The 19,625-nt window shown below is 45.5% G+C and overlaps 1 protein-coding gene across 3 annotated transcripts in view; it reads left to right on the top strand.

Moving 5' to 3' along the window:
- FAM110B (family with sequence similarity 110 member B) overlaps positions 1 to 5,012 on the top strand; it is a 150,843-nt gene extending 145,831 nt beyond the window's left edge. For all 3 annotated transcript variants that reach the window (XM_045181730.2, XM_045181729.2, XM_024572330.4), the window contains one exon: positions 1,468 to 5,012. In XM_045181730.2, coding sequence (XP_045037665.1) covers positions 1,784 to 2,896 — 1,113 coding nt within the window. In that variant the 5' untranslated portion in view covers positions 1,468 to 1,783 and the 3' untranslated portion in view covers positions 2,897 to 5,012. The remainder of the gene's footprint in view (positions 1 to 1,467) is intronic.
- The last annotated feature ends 14,613 nt before the right edge of the window (positions 5,013 to 19,625 follow it).

Genomic DNA, 19,625 nt, shown 5'->3' with positions numbered 1-19,625 from the left:
CACACAATTAAGGAAATCATTATGTAGACACTGCCTTGAGGCTTCTCAGATCTTGCACGGGAAAGTGTTTTTATTAGAACAAATCCTTTTGCAGATTACCAAAATTGTCTCCGACGAAACATGGCAATTGGGTGTATTTAGAGATTAAGAGTTTCAAAAGATAATAAGGAGAAATATCACCCCCCAGTTGTTATTAATAGACACTTCATTTTTTACCATGAGAGAAGATGATTTTATAGTAATATTACTACTTATTTTATAAATTAGTTATTTGACATATTAGTTGAATACATTATTCAATAGTTCTAATTATAACCAAAGAAGATAAAAAGGTCTTTACCAGTTACTTTCAAAAGCTAATGGCCTCATAGGTGCTCTCTGCCATTAACAACAGACAAACAGAGGAACTGTTCCAGGGCTGCAGAGATAAATGCTTCATCGTTTCGCAGTAGAAACTCCCTATAGATACACATCGGAAGATTGATAAGTGTTTCATTATATCGGTTTGGGTTGGGGGTGGGAGTAGTCAAGTTCAGAAAACCATGAATTAGTCCCATGAATGCTTAACTCTTATGCAAATTCTCTTTACAGTAATGTTTTAGGTGTGACTGACATTTTAAGATTTTGTTCTTTGTTTTCTTGTGGGGTTGGGAAAATACCACAAAACTAACTTGTGATTTCTGCTCATTAAATGTGAAAAATGATGGAGCATTTCAAATCAAATTGTCTACTTCTATACTTAATCTAGAAATATTTCTAGCTTTTTAAATTAAAAAATAAGCTTGTATAGGATGAACTTCATAAGCATCCTTTGTTTCCAGGAGAAAGTGTTTTTAAATTATTGGTTGGCAAAAATGAGATAACTCAAACATACTGATACTAAAAATTTGTCATCTTCACTGCCGATCCCACTTCTGCCCATCGCTTTAGTTGTTGAAGAGTTAAGTGCTTGTTTCAAGTGTTAATTGAGAGATGGAGAGTAAGAAATCAGAAGTTTTGCTTCATCTCGAAACAGACAAAACTCACCAATGTTGCAGCCTAAAGCAGGTAGGGATTCTTAGGAACCCAGCAGCACTTAATGAACTGGCAACCGGGCTTTGCTACGCCCGCGTTTCTACATTCATCTAGCATTTCCTGGGTTTTGACAATAGTGAGGCCAACTGGGTGTGATCAGAGGCGGTTCCCACCAATGGGGAGGCAGCTGGAGGAGTTCACGCGTGGGAACTGTCAGCCCCTTTCTCCCAGACTCCAGCCTCGGCCAGCGGCGCGCGAGGCGCAGGCTGGGACTCCCGGCCCGGCCGCGCGTTCTGGGAACCGGGATCGCCTCCCTGAAAGGCCGGGGCGCCGCCGGGGAGCGCTGTCGGCTGGCGGAGGTGGAGGCGGCGCTGGCACCGCGGGTTTCTAGGTTGCTACAGCCGTGATGTCACTCGCCCATCCTAACCAGCGGTTGGCGTTTTTGTGTTTCAGCTCTGCCTGCAGTGGAACACAAAGACCTGGAGGAGACTCCCACATCCTCGCGAAGAAGAAAGGAGGAGGCGGAGCAGATCCGAGGAACTTGTGGCCTGTGGCCTTTTTGTAACGGGGCTGCCTGAAAGGGGGAAAGTGACTTAAAGTGGCGGTTAATGGGCTGTGAGATGAGGCGCTGCTGCTACGCCCGCTGCTGACACCGAGGTTCCAGGGTCCGTCTGCCGCCCTTTGTGCTCCGTGTACATGTGTCTGTTCAGCGCATCCGGAGGCGCCCAGAAGAAAATCCAACACGGCCGCCGGGGAGAGACCACCCACCATGCCCACGGAGACGCTCCAGACAGGTAGCATGGTGAAGCCGGTCAGCCCCGCGGGCACCTTCACCTCGGCGGTGCCCCTGCGCATCCTCAACAAAGGGCCCGACTACTTTCGCAGGCAGGCCGAGCCCAACCCCAAAAGACTCAGCGCTGTGGAGCGGCTGGAAGCGGATAAGGCCAAGTACGTCAAGAGCCAGGAGGTCATCAACGCCAAGCAGGAGCCCGTGAAGCCGGCGGTGCTGGCCAAGCCCCCGGTGTGCCCGGGCGCCAAGCGCGCGCTGGGCAGCCCCACGCTCAGAGTGTTCGGGCCCAACGCCAAGACCGAGAGCGGCGTGCAGAGGGAGACGCTGAAGCTCGAGATCCTGAAGAACATCATCAACAGCTCCGAAGGCTCCAGCTCGGGCTCGGGCCACAAGCACAGCTCCCGAAACTGGCCGCCTCACAGGCCAGACGCCACGGACCTGCACCGGCACTCTTTCGCCGAGTCCCTGAAAGTCTACCCGACGCAGGGCCGCGGCAGCCCGCAGGAGAGCAGTTCCCACGTGGGCAGGAGGCTGCTGGAGCAGACGGCAGAGTCCTTCCTCCACGTCTCCCACAGCTCCTCGGACATCCGCAAAGTGACCAGTGTGAAGCCCTTAAAAGCGATCCCCTGCAGTAGCTCCGCCCCGCCCCTGCCGCCCAAGCCCAAGGTGACTGCCGTGGCCACCACGAAGTCCCCCGAAGCCGACCCCGTGGAACCCGCCTGTGGAGTCAGCCGCAGACCCTCCCTGCAGCGGTCCAAGTCAGACTTGAGTGACAGGTATTTCCGGGTGGATGCGGACGTGGAGAGGTTCTTCAACTACTGTGGCCTGGACCCAGAAGAGCTGGAAAACCTCGGAATGGAAAACTTTGCAAGGGCTAATTCCGACATCATATCCCTCAACTTCCGCAGTGCAAGCATGATCAGCTCGGACTGTGAACAGTCTCAGGACAGTAACAGTGACCTTAGAAATGATGACAGTGCCAATGACCGGGTGCCATATGGCATTTCTGCCATCGAAAGAAATGCTAGGATCATCAAGTGGTTATATAGCATCAAACAAGCCAGAGAGTCACAGAAGGTCTCCCACGTGTAAGAGGAAGCGCGTGCGAAGGAGGGAGGGGTGGGTCTCTGTCTGTGCATCCGCAGTTGTGAAGGTTGTGAGGTCTCCTTGAAGTGTCGTGAGCTTCTCCACTCTCTTTGTGTTGCTTGTTGTGCAATGTTTTCAAGTTGCATGCCTGTCAACATGGGGGCTGACCCGGCGTCCGCATCGACCGTCACTGCAGAGCCTGGCGGAACGCACGGTCCTCTGCCAAACGTTTCGGCCAGAATCTGATGAGGGCTTTGATCTCAAGCTAAACTGTTTACACGAAAACGGTATACAACTTCTTCAATATTTATGTGGTTCTTGTGTTTTCTATCCCGCTCTATTGTGTCTTAATTAAAAGTTTTATCAACTGGCTTTTAAATTGAGAGTAGAATCTTTTTGAAATAAAAAGCCAATTTGCCTACATGTGAGACCAAAACAATGGGGGAATCCATGGGAGCTGCTATCAAGCAGTTGGAGTGACTGACCTAAGATAGAACCAGGCTGGGTGTTCCGAGGAAGAAAGTGGTAAGCCTGACGTTAATCACGTACATGCTGCGATTCTCTTGCCACTTGCTTAAAGGAACGATTGGGCAACGATGCTACATTCTGTCTCCTATTCAGTGTGTAAATAAATATTGGTGGTTCTGTATAAAACTGACCCCAAGAAAAGACAGTCAGATACAATGAAGGTGATTATACATGGAAGGTTGAATATCTGGGGTATTGTTGATATTTTTCTGATTTGAGTTCATTCAGAAATTTCTATTATTAATCTTTTGACAGGAATGACCACTCTAAAGCTGTTAACTTAATGTCTTAAAATTTGGGGAGGTTTGGGATTTTGTTGATCGATAACTAATTCCATGCTGATTCTCTTCCTTCCCTACTTCCCTTCATTGTTGTTGTTTTATCTGGGAGAGGGAAGTGGGGTTCGTGCAGGTTTTCGCTACCTGAAGACATGAACACAAACGGAAGTACCAGCCATATCAGTGTATAGAGCCTCCTCTTCAACCATGCACACCTTTGGTAGCTGAACCATAACTGAGCAGTGTGATTGTGTTGTCTTGCATATGTTACTCTCTCAAGCTGTGGACCTTTGTTACCGTCCTAGGAAACTGTAGAAACACAACACTATGTAGCCCCGCCACCCCATGGTCTCTAGTGCCGCATATCGACTTGTTCCCTTGTTTCCCCAATAACCTGTCTTCCAGTTGGCCATCAACCAGCTGACAGCTGTGGTGTGGTAGCAGAGGTACACACGCAGCCGTCTCCTTCATTGCTCTTGTAGTTATGCTGTCAAGTTCAGGAGCACTACCGCAGGCTTCGTCCGCTCATAAGAAACTTTTTATGGTGTAAATGCTGTAAGACTTTGTACATACTTCAGTTGTTATGAAATCTTGAAGAAAAAAAAAGAAAAAGTTACGCTAATAAATAGCTCTGGTGCAGGCACTGATGGTGGTGGTTTTTCTGTGTACTTTCCTTTGCTCCCTCCACAAAAGTTTAGCTTTGGAATGTGAGCCGGAAGCGAATTTTTGATAGTTTTGAGGAAACATTGTTTCACTGTAATTTTCCCCATATCACAACTATTTTGAACAGCGGTGTTCTTAATTGTAGCTGCAGCAATGTACTTTTGCTAAAATAGTTGCCTCAAGGCTCCTAAAATAGGCTTTCTCTTCTTAATTCACACTTTGGTTATTTTTACCCTAAACATCAAAGTCTTTCCCATCTTCCACTAGACTCTTCAGTTGTAAATACGTTTGAGTTCTTACAGTGGAGACACGCCTTGGGAATTTACAGCCTTGTTCTTACTTATACCCGCCCGACATCACTAACATGACACGTATTCGTGCGTCTGTCACTCCGTCGTTTATTCTCCTTTCAACACGTCATTTGTGGAGTCATCCTTATCCAGGCCTCACAGTAGACGTGTGGCTCGTGGCCAACAACATAGTCTCTGCCTCCAGGAGCTTAAATTTTCACATTTGTTTTAAGAGAAATATTCCTCTTGGTGGAAATGTCTTATCTCCTATTAGGACATTCAGCATTCAACAAGTATTTATTGAATCAAGTTATTTGAAGGTTAATATTTCTTCAAAATTCCATATACTCAATAATATGTAAATGTAAAATAAAGCATTATTTAAAAAGTCATTTTCAGAAACAAATGATGTGACTCCCAACTATTACTGTTCATAAACATTTTTCTTCTGAACATGAAACTTGGTTCCTTGACTCTACCGGTTTTGAATTCTTCCTGATTCCGATTTAATTTTCAGTTCAGCTAGAAGTCTACTCCCCAGAAGAAACATTTTGAAATGCGGCTAAGTGGTGATTGGACAGTGCATTGAAGATAATGGGATGAAAATACACACGCATTTTCTTCCTTCACCACTGGGATAAAAATGTGGCCGTTTAAAGTACAGGGTCCGGCAGAAGCAAGGCCTGCTTGAGTGTGGTCGATAGGGTCATAATATGGGTGTGGTAACTCATAGCTTTAATTTGCACATTGCACCTAAAATGTCATAGAGTGTGCTTGGGTGTGATATTGTCATGTTAGAGAATTGTATGCTTATGGTTTTGTAATTTAAAAAGGGCACTCTTGGTGCCAGACCCTGTATTCAAGTCTTAGCACTTACGTAATCCATCTCTTTCTGGGACTATTGAAATCCCCAAAATAGATATACTTTTTCTAAGGAAACCAGTTTGGGAGATGGATGAGCACTTCTTTGCTAATTTAATATCACTGCCCTATGTTGTTTTACTCATAGATTCTATTGAATCTTCCAACATTTCAAAATCACATTAAGTTGGATTTCAACAGGTCTATAAATCATCCCACTATAATTCAGTCTAATATTCTGTGGCCTTATTTGTACAATGGGCAAATGAGGCTTTTTTGCTTCCCTCTAAAGAAGGTGGGAACTCATTTTCTTTTTGTTCTTGAAATTAGAGTTTCTATAAAGGACTAATTAAAGGCTTAGTAGTAAATCCTCAAAGGGAGATGTTTTCCTAATTGTGAATTCTTTTTAGCAAAATGCTCACTCTGTTAGTGCATGGAAGTATCTCGTGTGTGTGTGAGAGAGAAAGAGAGAGAGAGAGAGAGGGAGAGAGAGAGAAGGAGAGATGTTGATAAGAATACACTTTTTCCCTACACAGTGCAGAGTGAAGCATGATTGCACTAGATGGACCTGAAAACTGGTCGTTTCTTTCTGAAAACCACCAAATTTTAAGACAATCCTCCCATATCCACCTCCTCTGCCATTGTCTTAGTTGTAACTCTCGTCTTCTCTCAGCTGACCTACTGTTCCTACAACTTCCTGTCCATAAGTCCCCCTCCCTCAGCCAGGCTCTTCCCATCCCACGTCATGCTAAAGGTATCACAATCACCGCCGATTATGTGAAATCTCTGTAAAAATGTCCTCTGTGTAAAAGACAACCTCCAGCTTGAATATGTTGCTGATAGTATAAATCCTAACTTCTTAACAAAGAATGTTGGGCCTCAACCTTACAGACCTCATCTTCTCTGTCCCCTTCAGCCACCCATCCTACATGCCAGGCCCCAACAAGAGGAAGTTTCTGTTGGGAACTTCTTACCATTGCACTAATGATTTATTGCTGGGCAACACATTTCCTTAAAATTCAACAACTTAAGACAATAAATATTCATTATCTCAGTTTCTGTGGTTCAGGAATCCTGGAGGGGCTTTGCCAGATAATTCTGGCTCAGAGTGTTTCATTAAGCTGCAGGCGAAATACCAGCCAGGGCTGTCATCCGAAGGCTTGGCCGGGGCTGGAGAATCTAAATCCAAAACGGCTCACTTGGTATTGGCCAGAGTCCTTGCAACATGGCATCTGGCTTCCCCTGGAGAGAATAACCGAAGAGAAAGCAAGGCAGAAGTCACACTGCCTTTTGTGGGCCAGTGTTCTAAAGCAACCCACCCATCACATTCCGTTCATGCAGGGGTGCCCAACCTTTTGGCATCTGTGCCACGCTGGAAGAAGAGTTGTCTTGGGCCACACATTAAACACATTGTGACACGAAATCACAAAACAACCTCTCATCATGTTTTAAGTAAATTTACAATTTTCTGTTGGGACACATTCACAGCCATCCTGGACTGCATGCTGTCCACAGACCGCAGGCTGGACACCCCTGAGTCACTAAATGAGCCCCAACTCATGGAGAGGAGGGTTAGACCTCATCCTTCAAAGGAAAGAATATCAAAGATTTTATAGACCTGTTTTGAAATAACCACTACTGCTGAGGTTCCGTAGCTTTCCATTCTGTGAAAATTGCTTTCCCCTCGCTCCTTGACCTTGCAGGCTCTTGCTCTTTCAAGATTCAACACAGCTACCAATGAGTGAGATTATTTTGAGTTGCTATGTTGCCCTTTCCCTTTAGGCTAGCTAGCCTAACTGGTGCCTTTGTGAGAATTTTTAAATAGTGTGCCTTCCTCAAAACATTTTATTTTCTACCAGGGGGGAAAAAAACTTGTGTTAGTAAATTTACAAATATCAGATAATTGTGATATGAACTGTGGTCCCAGAGTTAGGCAGTGCACATCACGCAGCCCAGTGAATAGAGTCGATATAGTGAGTGCAGCATGGATTTGGGTTTAATCGATCGTATTTAAGTCCTGTGCTAGTTACACTATACATGTTACCACAATGAAGCCAAGGTGGTGGTTATGTCCCATGTTAGACATTAAGAACTTCGATCCCAAGGAGATGAAGCCCCTTAACTAAGATCCCAGAGGAAGCAAGTGATGGAATGTACTTGAACAAAGTCTGTGATTCCAGCTCTGCCCTCTCTGCAATCCAGCGCAAGACAAGGAGAGGCAGACTGAGCATTGTACTCAGAAATAGAAGTGCTGCTCTATTAGGAGTAGCACACAGCCCATCGAGTTCAAAGAGACAAGGCTGTTAGAATTGCATTCTTTCCGTTTTGAAAGTGCTGTGTTTTGAAGCCACATCCTGCCTATTTGGATCAAGGACTTTTAGAAGGGCAAACAGTAGAGAAAAATATCTGGCCACAGTTCGGTAGTTAGGAAACACATTTTGACAATTTGGCGAATCAGCATCACTCCGTTCCCCCAGCCTTGAGGATCTTCATGGTGTGTTCAGAGCAGAAGATGCACTGGGGAAAGAATACAAAGGTTAACCATGCTGCAGAAGAACCGAATAGCTTCTTAACTCAGGAAAAATAGCACCATTTTCAAAATGTCAAACCTGCCTCGTCCCCCTCGCCCTGTATGATGCCTGTGAGTTCTGTCGGTTTCTGCAGTGCCATCCAAGAGCTGCGCTGAAAGGACCACAGGCTGGGAGGCTGCATGTTCGGCTCTGAGCAAGTTACCTTCATGGAGGGTTTCTCTCACACGTTCAGCTCATGCCCCCTTGCTTTGGCACAGACCCAGCAGAAGGAAAAGCTGGCCAGGCATGGGCCTCTGCAGCCCTTCGGAACCCCTTCCTCCAATAACTGAGCCCCACTTGCCTAAGAGTTTGCTTCCATTGTCTCTCTGTAACATGGGAGCAAAGCTGTTCGCTCTGTGTGTGCCTGTGGCCTCGGGGCTTTCTGACAGCACTGAGAGCTGTTTTTGAACATTAGGTTGTTTTACTCACAGATTCTATTGAGTAGAATCTATGAGTCATTGAGTAGAATCACTGAAGTGTGAGGATATGAAAATTTAGAGAAGACTGCGTTCTAATTGTCTCAGCAAGTGGGATGGCAGGCAAGGCCTGATGGGGCCCAAACAGTTTGCTGAATTGCACTTCACCTGTCAGCTGCGTGAGAGAGGTTTAGTTGGGGAAATAAATGAAGTCTATAAGAGGATTCTTCTCTCGATGGAAAGAATCACCAAAAACTTTTTAGGTTGTCAGAAGCTGACAGAATTGAATGTGCCCAGGTGCACACCAATGTAAAAAGTTATGAGGATAATAATAATGATACAGCTTTCATCATTGAGCATTTCATTCATTCCACATTCATGAAACAACTACAAGTACATCTTAGATGTGATGCTAAGTTGTCACATTATCTCATTTTATTGCCATGAGAACCTCAGAAATAAATTAGAATCCATTTGCCCATGAGGGATCTTAGGATTAGACAGCTTCCCAAAGGTACACATGCAATAAGTGGACGAAAGTAATAGGCCCCTCTTCGGACTCGTTCCATCATGGAATTTTAGCACCTAGTACGGTGGGGGCCGCGTTGGCTCCTTTGCAGTAGGTTGTATTGCAGAATATGTTTCAGAAACTTAAAGCACTAGTGTGTGTACTGGTTTGTAATTCTTCTATCCAGAGAGTGATCAAAACTGTTCATCCTACTTGATCACATCAGGACTTCCAAACTTCCAGGTTGTTCTGAGAGGGATATATTAGTGATCAACTGTCCCTCTCCATCGAATTGTACAGGGGACAAAACATGCAAAGAAATGAGGTGACGGGAGTCAGTCCGCACAGTAGAGCAGGTTGACTGGCAGATGGGGCAGGAGCAGAGAAGACCGGTCCTCCGCAGCCCTCCCTTACTTAGTGCCTGGTCAGGGAACTGTGGAACTGTTCCTTCGTGTAGGGTGGGAGCAATTTAAAACGTATGCTCTCTTAATCCTGGCAGTTCCTTGTCTCAAAACTATCAGATACTTAAATCAACTTCAGTTGGAAGATTTTCTATTAATACACATTAATTGTTTTTCAATGAACATAGCAGTACTTTGTTGAGTACTTAAGTAAGAAAGTACTTAACAAAGATTAAGAAATTTCTCTAAGAAAGATTTCAGAATTTTTAGAAGTTGATTATCACTATTTTAATATGATTTTAGGACCTTCACAGTTCGTAAATGCCTAGTATTCCTCAAGGGCTTAGGAACCATTTTTCTAGACCTGATTTTTCTGCCTCTGTGTCCTCTGGGACAGATATTTCCACAGGTTCCAATATCCATTTCCCTCTCCTTCCTGACCCACAAGAAGATTGTATTTTCACACCCCATAGCGTTAGGTTGTACAATGAACTGAATGCAAGTGACACCCATAACAGCTGGGAGGAGGCACGGAGCCAGTACCAGCTTCTGTTTCTCCCCCCCTAACACGTCAGCCAGCAGAGTTCCGGAGGGTGGAGCCAGCAGAGTTCCAGAGGGTGGAGCCAGCAGTAGGATCCTGACTGAGGACGAGGTGGAACAGAGCCCTCCATCCCGAACCCGGAATGAACAGGAAACCCCCAGGCATGAATTCTGTCCTTGTAAGCCACCTAAAATGTGGGGGCTGCTTTTCACTGCAGCACAACCTAAGCCATCCTGACCATCGCCTGAGTTGCAAAGCAGTCTGTACAGGTGTAGAAGCAGACACATGCAAAACGCCGTGTTAGTCCGGCAGGAGGCAGGAGGCAGGATCAGATGGCCAGCTTTAACCCACTGTTTCTCAAGGAGTGCCCCAAAACACTACATTTGAATCTCTTGAGGTTCTCAGGACAAAGCAGATTCCTGAGCTCCGCTGCTGACCTCCTGACAATGAAGCACAGGGAGTGGACCCAGGGATCTGCCTTTTGAACAAATGCCCTCCAGAAGATTCTTAGATGTGTTAAAATTCCAGTCCTACTTTTATGGAGAACTTTCAATGATATTAACTGGGAAACAGATGAGAAATGCTACCGTTGCCAGATATTTGAAAATACTTTTTGTACATTTTAGAATCATAATTACTAGCATTAGCCTTCGGGGGGTTTTATTTTCAGAAATGAAAAACACATTCAGGACTGCTTGCTGCGATAAACACACGGGGCAGCTGGAATCACAGCGCAGACTCTGTCCGTTCCCAGTGCACCAGACTGCCGCCCCCTCCCAGATCTTGCATCTGGACCTGTACCGAAGTTTCCGAGTGGCTGCCCACTGTGCTCACTCCCCTCGTGTCATTCCATAAAGCAGCCAAAAGTGATCTTGGAAAAATGGATACACCCAGTGTCATTCCACTACCCAAAATCTTTCAGTGGTTTTCCATTACAGTTATAACAAAGTAAAAAATGCTGTACTTGGGTCCATAGACTTGTCTCCTCCCTACCATGCCCCTTGACCCCTGCCCTGGGGCTCCCATTCTCTCCACTCCCACTCTGGGTTGTACAACATACAAGCTCTTCTCAGCTGGCTCCCAGGGTCCAGGATCATGCTGCTCTTCCTTAGTAGACCATTTCCCCCTTGATATTGTGCCTTCATGTTGCTAACCTCTCATCTTAATCTAAGAATCTAAGATGAGAAGTTAGCAACATGGTCACTTCAGTTGAGATTTCCTCAGAGGACCCTTCCTACTATTCTGTGTAAACTAGGCCCCTTGTGATAATCTGTTCCCTGCTTATTCCCTTCCTGGCACCTGCCACAATCTGAAATTCTCTTATTTAAGAAGTTGTTGTCTACCTTGGGCACTCCTTTACCCCCTTTACCTAATTCAACGCCTGGCAAAGTCTTGGCGAATAAAATGTATCTTTGGAATGAATGGATGAACGCGAGCCAAACTTCGCATCTAATCCCAGCTCATGGCGATGGAATCTCCCATCACCTTCACCTTGCCCCCCTTCTGTCTCCATTAGTGACCCCATCATTCTACAAATGGGAACTGGGATTGGCCTCTAGCGTCTCTTTTCCTAGGACCTGTTCTTGGAGAATGAAGAGACAGCATGTTTGGGGCAAAGGGAGCCCATGGCACAGACCTTTCTGTATAAAGGGATATTGTAAGCAGTATTTCCCACCCACTGTGCACCTACCTGGGAAGAAAAGGAAGTCTTCTGTTCACTGGGTCCTATAGCCCTCAGCAGTGAGAAGCTCAGCCCTGCGTGTGTGTGTTGGTGTTGGGACAATTCAAGGCTGCAGACGTGATTTTCATCTCAACCCCCTCATATTTGTCCCAAAGACCACGGAGTAACATACCTCCTCCTTTCCTTGCCAAAATACAAATGTTTACCCTTTCTGTGAAAATTCATGCTCACAGTGGCACGACTGGATATTAACCGTGAGGAGCCCTCCTGGCCTGCTGTCTCCACGGGAGATCTGGCTCGGCACCACCTCCCTGTGGGCCTTCCCGCGTGTGCACACTGACCTCCCAGCCACGAGTCCGCCATCCTGTTCTCTGAGAATTCTGCTGAGCAGGAGAGAAAAGGAAAGGCAAGCCACGTGTGAACGCACGCGCCCCCTCAACGGAATTAAACTGCGGTGGCTCCTCATTGGTAACATATTGATGTTCACCTGGGAGGAGGGGACACAGGAGGGAGAACTCTCAACTCACCACCTTCCCAAGTGCTTAGGTTAGCATGTTTTGCCTTCATTAGTGTTAATAAGTTTGGAGATTTCAAGGATTTGTAGCCATACTTAAGCTTCTCTGGTGGTTTACCATTTTTTTTTATGAAGATGGAGAACAGCAGCCAGGTGAGTTATTTTTGTGCATCGCAAGCTCAACTTCTGGCAGGCAGGCGCTCCGCAGGTTTCAGCCACATCGCTTTTCTCTGTTGCGTTCTAGACCATTTTAAGGACTTGAACTACTGAGCATTTTTTATGGGAAATGGTGAAATATTTCATGAACTTCAGGAGCCTGTGGGTATTTCAATAAAGGCTTTTCCTGTTTTCTCCCAGGGGACTGACAGCTGCACGCACGTGGTTGAGGAATGAGGGCTCCTGTCTGTCTGTGGCAGCAGGAAAATGACTCCACCTGGTCTGGACAAAGGCTTGATGTGTTTTGTTCACGTTTCAGGTTCCTCAGAGCGTCTCAGGGTGCCGCATCTGACGCAGAACTAGCCCACTCCCCTAACGGCCCCTAGCTCTGAGTTTATGGCTTTGCTTCCATCTGCTGAGAATTCTTCAACTTAAGGAATCAGTGAATTAAAATCTGAATTGCATGTTGGCTTCCCAAAGTTTTGTTTCCAGCATTTAATTCACCACCTGATGCCTTTTAAATCCAGTCTAATAGTTGAAATGGGTTTTTGTGCCTTCTGCACTTACATGGTTATGTGTTTATAAGCATGCACATGTTGGATTTCTTAAAGATTTTATTCCAGGCAACTGTTCTGAGGGTCAAATTACACTATGGTTATTTTTAAAATTAAAATTCTAATGCTCTGGGGGGGTATATTCAGGGGGATTTGCAATGCCATACACAGCAGCAGATAGGAAGGCTGGTTTCCAGCTGAAATAGAAATGTAAAGTATCTTCTTTTCTTTAGCATTTATTTCCTTTTCACTCTCTTCTCCCAGCGACTGGGCTGCTTTTTCGCACTTACTCATTTAGGAGAAAGAGAAACGTGATGAGCAAACATTGTGCCCAGTGACAAAGCTACAGCTCATCTGTGCCGTCCTGCGGCTCCACTTTCCTCTTGCTGTCCTTTACCTGTGCCCCTCAGAAGGTAGCCTCCCTGAGGACAGGCTCTTTGTCCCATTAGTGTGTTGCTGCTGCCTAGTTAATCGTCTGGTGTGTATTGGGTGTAGGTGCTTAGTGTTTGCTGAATGAATGTGGGGTAGAGAGAACCCAAGATCAAGTTAGGAGTCATAACCTGAGGGGGAAACTTGAAAGGCTAAGCGAGAGGCTTCCCAACAGCTGTGTTCTGTCCCTTCCCAGGCCTCCTCAGAGACATGGCCTTCTCCAGCTGACTCCCTCCCATAAGTCGCCGTTCTGGGCCAGGCCCTGGGCAAGACCGGGGGATGCAGCCGTGAGCCCACCGGTCAGAATGCCCATCCACAGGAGCTCTGGTCTCCTCGTGAGACAGACGGGAAATAGCTCAGTAAGTCGGGTATAAGATAGCATAGAGTATGTTAGGTGATGACACACGCTTAGGAATAAAAAACAGGGATGAGTGATAGAAAGCGGCTTATTCAGTGTTTCGTCTGAGTGTGGCCGGAAGGAAATGAGGGTGGGTCCTTACAGATATCTAGGAAAAGCAACCCAGGCTACAGATACAACAGATAAACTTCCAGAGGTCTGTAGGGCTGAAGAGGAACAAATCAGGTAGCACCTGCTAGCTATTCAGTAGCAAATGCTGAAGGAACAGAAGAAGTGCTATACATCATGCACCGTCTTAGGGAAGCTCCGGGTTAAACGAACAAGCTGCTTCTTTGCTCTTCCTCTAAGCCTTTAATCTCTGAGAGGCAGCTTTAGTGCAAACTGTATCCTAAGTGCATTTGTGTGAGGAACCACTTTTGGGGGAACTCCATTCTCCAAAGATGACAGAAGTAACCTGAGAGTCTGGGAGGGCGGGTGGCAGTAGAGGCTGGCATGTGGCCCACCCTCACCACTTGCTCTGTCCCCAGTGCCTCCTAACCTAGCCTAGGGCATCAGCTACCCACGGAGGGTACCCATGCTACGGTGAACTGCCGTGTTGATGACAAAAGGAATACTATTAAAAATGCTATGTTTCACTTATATGCGTTTACCTAGTCCTACTATTAATTACTACTGTTAGCTGTTGTACTACACGGTTACAATCGTCACTGTCAGCTAGTTCTAGTTTATTTTGTTTAAGTATTTATGTAGCAGAAAAGTAAATAATACAGAATAATAAATGGTTTCAAGTAAATACCTATTTTTACATCTTTATAATATAATAAAGTAATAACATGTATATATTTATGTATACACATATATAAATAGTGATTATACATTTACTTTATATGTATCTCATATATGCATATACAATGCATACCTATATAACAATACATCTAGTGTGTATTTGCGTATATAACATATACATAACTATAGATACATGCCATACCTATATATCATATATACATATATAACATACATACATATACCCTATTTTCATATATATATGAAAAGCTGGCCACCCTACTCGAGCTCATGGTTCTTTTCCCAGTGGTAAGGTGGAGAAAGGTTAGCCACCAGCCCCACTTGGAGAACAGACAACAGAAACCAACAAAACAGTGAAACCAACAGAAACTAACAAAACTGGTCAGCTAACACTTGCAACCTGGAATCTCCTAGAGCAACAAAAAAGTCTGGAACCCAGACTGGAGCCGACCACAGAGGCTGCGACCACTCTGAGGACTTGAAACTCCAGTCTCTGGCAGTGAAGCCAGTGGCAACAGCTGACACTCTGCTCTCAGCTCCCTGAAAGTGCCGGGCCCCTCCTGTCTCCCGCTCCTGCAAGAAGGCAGCAGAGAGGGTGAAAGCCGCTGGGGGATCTCAGGGCGCAGCTCCCAGCTCCTGCTCTCCCAGCACCTAACGCATTTGCTGAGCCTCAGTTTCGTCATCTGTAAAATGGACACACTGTTGGCAGGCCCACAGTCCACAGCAGGTATGAGCAATACGTTTGTGAAGGTTAAATGTGTGTATACAGTAGTCCTTTTGTGACAGTTAAATTTGTGTCTGTAGGAGCTCACAGTGAGGTGTGGCATCTCCCCTCATCTTTGCTGTACTCTTTCAAGAAAAACAGAAAGTATTGTCACCAGAATGGGGGCCTGAGCTTTAGGAAATGCTTTGCCACAGGAAAACTGCTTCCGGCCATTTAAGTAAGAATCACCACTGCAGGCCTGGCATGTCCTGGGTGTTTCTGGAACACAAAGAGAAATCAAACAGGTTGGGAGAGAGGACGTAAGTCCATCCAGGAGTATCCAGCCATCTGGAGCAATTTGTCCCTGCTCTCCTCCAGTTCCAGCTCAAATTCTCTGAAACCCGAATCAAACTACCTCCTTTCCACATCTTTGTTCCCGCTGCGACCAGAGCCCAGACCTCCCACCCGGTTTCCCAGCACAAAACAACCTCTCTCTGCATATGTTTACAACAATTAAGTTTTGTAGAAAACATTTGGCAATAAATCCTGTCAGTTCTTCTATTTTTTCAGTTGTTGTTAAAATTGTTCTTTAAACCTTACATTAGTCTATTTAACTTTCCCCGCTGAGAAGGCAATAGGAACATCACCCATCTAAGGGCTCCCACTGTGGCTTCATCTGGGAAAACCCACTCTGCGTGCAGGCTGCTGGGGTGCTAGGGCATTAACCCTAATTCTAATTCACTCTGGAAGACTTTCCAGGTTTTGTCTATCTGCAAAATTAACTGTTCTAAAAGTCATTTGGGGTGCCAGTGGGGTGTAGAGATGTGTAGACATGTGCAGTTAATTAAAAACCGAGGTCGACAAGCCGTGCTCTGAGCTGAACATCACCATTCCTTTCATTGTGACAGCCTGCAGTTGAATATCATTTAAAGCAATTAGGTTTTCCATGGGGCTGACTGTTACAGTAATAGGAACTTTGATGACCTTGGGGTGGGGTGAGAAGAAGGAGAGAAGTTTCTCTAAGTGCTGTATACTGTTGTGAACTTGACTTATTAAAATAGAGCTTTTTGTAGAACTCATGATTTATTACAACTTTCCATGGGCTAGAAATTAGGCTACACAGTATTTATATCGACTCACAGTAAGTCAGGGCTCAGTTGTGCAGAATTGGATTTTGGCACTGAACTTGAAACAGAAAGAAACAGTTTGCTGGAAAACAGACCAAGAGCAGGCACTCAGTGAAAACAAGCATATTTGCAGAGTTTGTCTGAGATCGTTCACGTGCATCTCCCACAGCCGGCGCCGCAGTGCTGGGGAGCTACGCGGTCGTCCAACAGGATTAAATGTTATTCTGGGTGCCGTTAGAAAGTGCACACTTTAGAAGACTTAGAAGCGTTGAACCCACGGGATCTCCTGTGTGAATGCTTTTATGTAGATGTGTGTGTGCGTGTGTATGAGTGTGTACTCAGACTTTTATTAGAGAAGTTGTGCTCTATGGTTTAGGGAATTGAAGGTGTGAAGAGGAAATAGGACTCTGCCATGTGGGATACGTTTTTGATCCTCACGGAGGATAAGTTTATTGATATTGATTTTAGAAAAGAGAAAGGGGGAGAGAGAGAGAAAACAATCGGTTGTCTCCCTATGTGCCCCAACTGAGGATTGAGCCCACTGCCTTTTGGTATATGTGATGAGGTTCCAACCAACTGAGCCACCCGGCCGGGACTGCCATGTCGATTTTGTTTGGTGGCCCATCAGAGCCAATATTTTAAGCATGCCGATATGTTCACCCTGAGACCTTGTGAATAAAATGAACGTTCCTGCTGGAACGTACACAAAGCTGGAACTCAAATCGCTCAGTTGCCTTGGACAAATGCAAAGACATCCTCCCCAGGACTGGTCCCTACGCATCAGTCAGTTTCAGACCAGCAAAAACAATGGCCCTATCTTTTCAAACAGCACGCGCAAACAGCACAGCTCCTTAAAACTCCAACACTGACTTCTGCATAAGGGGGCATTTCTTGTAAAAGACAGCAGTGTGTCACTGAGTGATGCCTGGCTACCGATGGGACACCATGGCTCTCCAAAGAACAAAGGGGAAGTTTCAGGGGCGTTCACCCAAGAAATTCAGGGGCAGAAAAGGGTGGGAGAGACAACCAAGGACACTTGCAGAACTAACAGTCTAACCAGTTCAAGTATGGATCCTAGCCTAGATTTTGTTGTTGTTTTGATTCGTAAGTGCTCCGAGTGTGTTAGCCTCTAACAGCTATTCTTCTCCTTCAAAATGAATACCTAAATATTTTGTCAGGCAACATCACTGATTAGGTGTGATTGCTCCAGTGTGACAGCATTGAGGAGATTCTCAACAGAACGGGTACAGCCAGGCTGCCGATGCCCAGGCTCTCTGGACCGAACCCTGGAGCTCTGGCCACACAGCCCGTGACAGGAAGGTGCAGGCACAGGTATGCATGCTGACACCCTCTTCTCCAGCACTGCTTCTGTTTCACTTACTATGAGGGAATGTGATAAATGGCCTATTATGAACCACATTAATTTTAGCTATTCCTTTGTGTGCCACAGCCCTCAGAATCATGCTGTGGACATGCCTGGTTCTATCTGTGCAGTACCCACCTTCCCCAAACACTACCCCTAATTTCCCCTATGTTGGGGGGTAGGAGGCTACCCTCTCACCCCCCCAACTTCCCTTCACCCCATCCAGCTCTCTGTCAGCTGCCGGTTTGCCCATGACCCACACAGGGCCAATTCCAGAGTGTCCCATCTGGCTACAGGGCCCAGAGGTCTTCCCTTAGAGAAATGGGGAGAGGTTTCCCCAGAACAAGCCAGTGGGGGTGATCCTGGAGCTTCTGGTGGCCATTAGCTGGTATGAGGCCCAATAAAGATAGGAGGGGAAAGGGGTGGCTCTTCAGCCATGCCCATCTGACTTCCAGTTCTATTACCAGAAAAAACGGCATCGCCCCCCAACCTTTGTGCATTAGTTTGAGTTGTGTTTTCTGTCTTTAAACAAAGAATTGGACGAATGCCCTATGTATGGTTTCTTTGCAAGCCTGCTAATTTAAAGACATTTGAGAATTGCATAGGGCTTGAACCAATTTCTTAGACTCTTGCTCTCCTTGGAAATTGGTCCAAACGAGGCCTTCATCAGAGCGCACAGGGTAGCACCAACAGGAACCATCCACAGACTATTAAGAATGGCCCACTCAGCCAATTCAAGTCAGGGGCTCCCTCTGAAACTGTAGGCACTTTAAAACATAAACTTGTTTGTTCTCATTATACAAGCAATACATAATAATTATAGAAAAACTGGAAAAAATTTAATAAGCTAAAAAGAAAAAATGATCATTTCTCCATAATACTCACTATCAACACAGGCAAAGACGTTGCTAATTCTTGCCTATCACTCCGATGTACTGCGAACACGCACACAGCTCCAGGGTCTAGCACTATGCTGGCCTCATAACAAGCACAATAGTCAATTAAAGTATTTAGCAAATGAATGAATGAAAAGGTGTGCAGCACAATGAGCTGATTCCAAAGCTGTAAGCCCCCAGAAAAATCGTATTTGCAAGACACTCAGGGATAAATGAGGCTCTTTGCAGCTAGAGACAAATACATAGGGTCCCTGGCTGCCCAATTCCTGCTTAGCTGCTGTCAGCATAGAACTTGGGGAAGCTCAGGTGTCGTTCTGAACAGCAGTTGGTTTGAAGTCAGACTCACTTTGGTCTTTTTTTTTTTTTAATTGCTGATTTTAGAGAAAGAGAGAAAAGGGGAGAGAGAGAGGGAAACACTGATTTGTTGTTCCACTTATTTATGCCTTGATCCCTGATCAGGGCACATACCAATGGTTGTTTCTTGATATGTGCCCTGATCAGGGATCAAACCCACAGCCTTGGCGTATTGGGATGATGATCTAACCAACTGAGCTACCTGGCCAGGCCCCTGATTTGGTCGTGACTCAGAGACTTACCAGGCTTTTGAGTTTTACTCAGTGTTCAATGCAGTGACCTCATATACTACGTTCTCTTCCTTCAGGAGGCCCAACAGTGATTATTTCCTTTTTTTTAAGCACAAATACATTTTTCTTTTCTTTTCTTGTTTTTAAGTATATTTTATGATTATGCTATTACAGTTGTCCCAACTCTCCCCCTTTATACCCTCTCCACCCTGCACCTCCCAACCTTCCAGTCCCCCCCTCCATTAATTCATGTCCATGGATTGTACGTATAAGTTCTTTGAGTTCTCTGTTTCCTGTACCATTTTTGACCTCTCCCCATCTATTTTATGCCTACCGATTATGCTTCTTCTTTCCTGTACCTTCCCCCCCATTCCTCCCTTCCCCCTCCCCACTGAAATCCCTCTGTGTGATGTCCATTTCTCTGATTCTGTTCCTGTTCTAGTTCTTTGCTTACTTTTTGTTTATTTTGTTTTTCTTTTCTTTGAGGTTCATTTGAGGACAGTTGTCAGT

The sequence above is a fragment of the Desmodus rotundus genome, chromosome 8 (genome assembly GCF_022682495.2).
Source record: "Desmodus rotundus isolate HL8 chromosome 8, HLdesRot8A.1, whole genome shotgun sequence".
NCBI lineage: Eukaryota > Metazoa > Chordata > Mammalia > Chiroptera > Phyllostomidae > Desmodus > Desmodus rotundus.
Note: the sequence above shows the minus strand (reverse complement) of the source record. Positions and strands in the feature narration are given on the sequence as shown.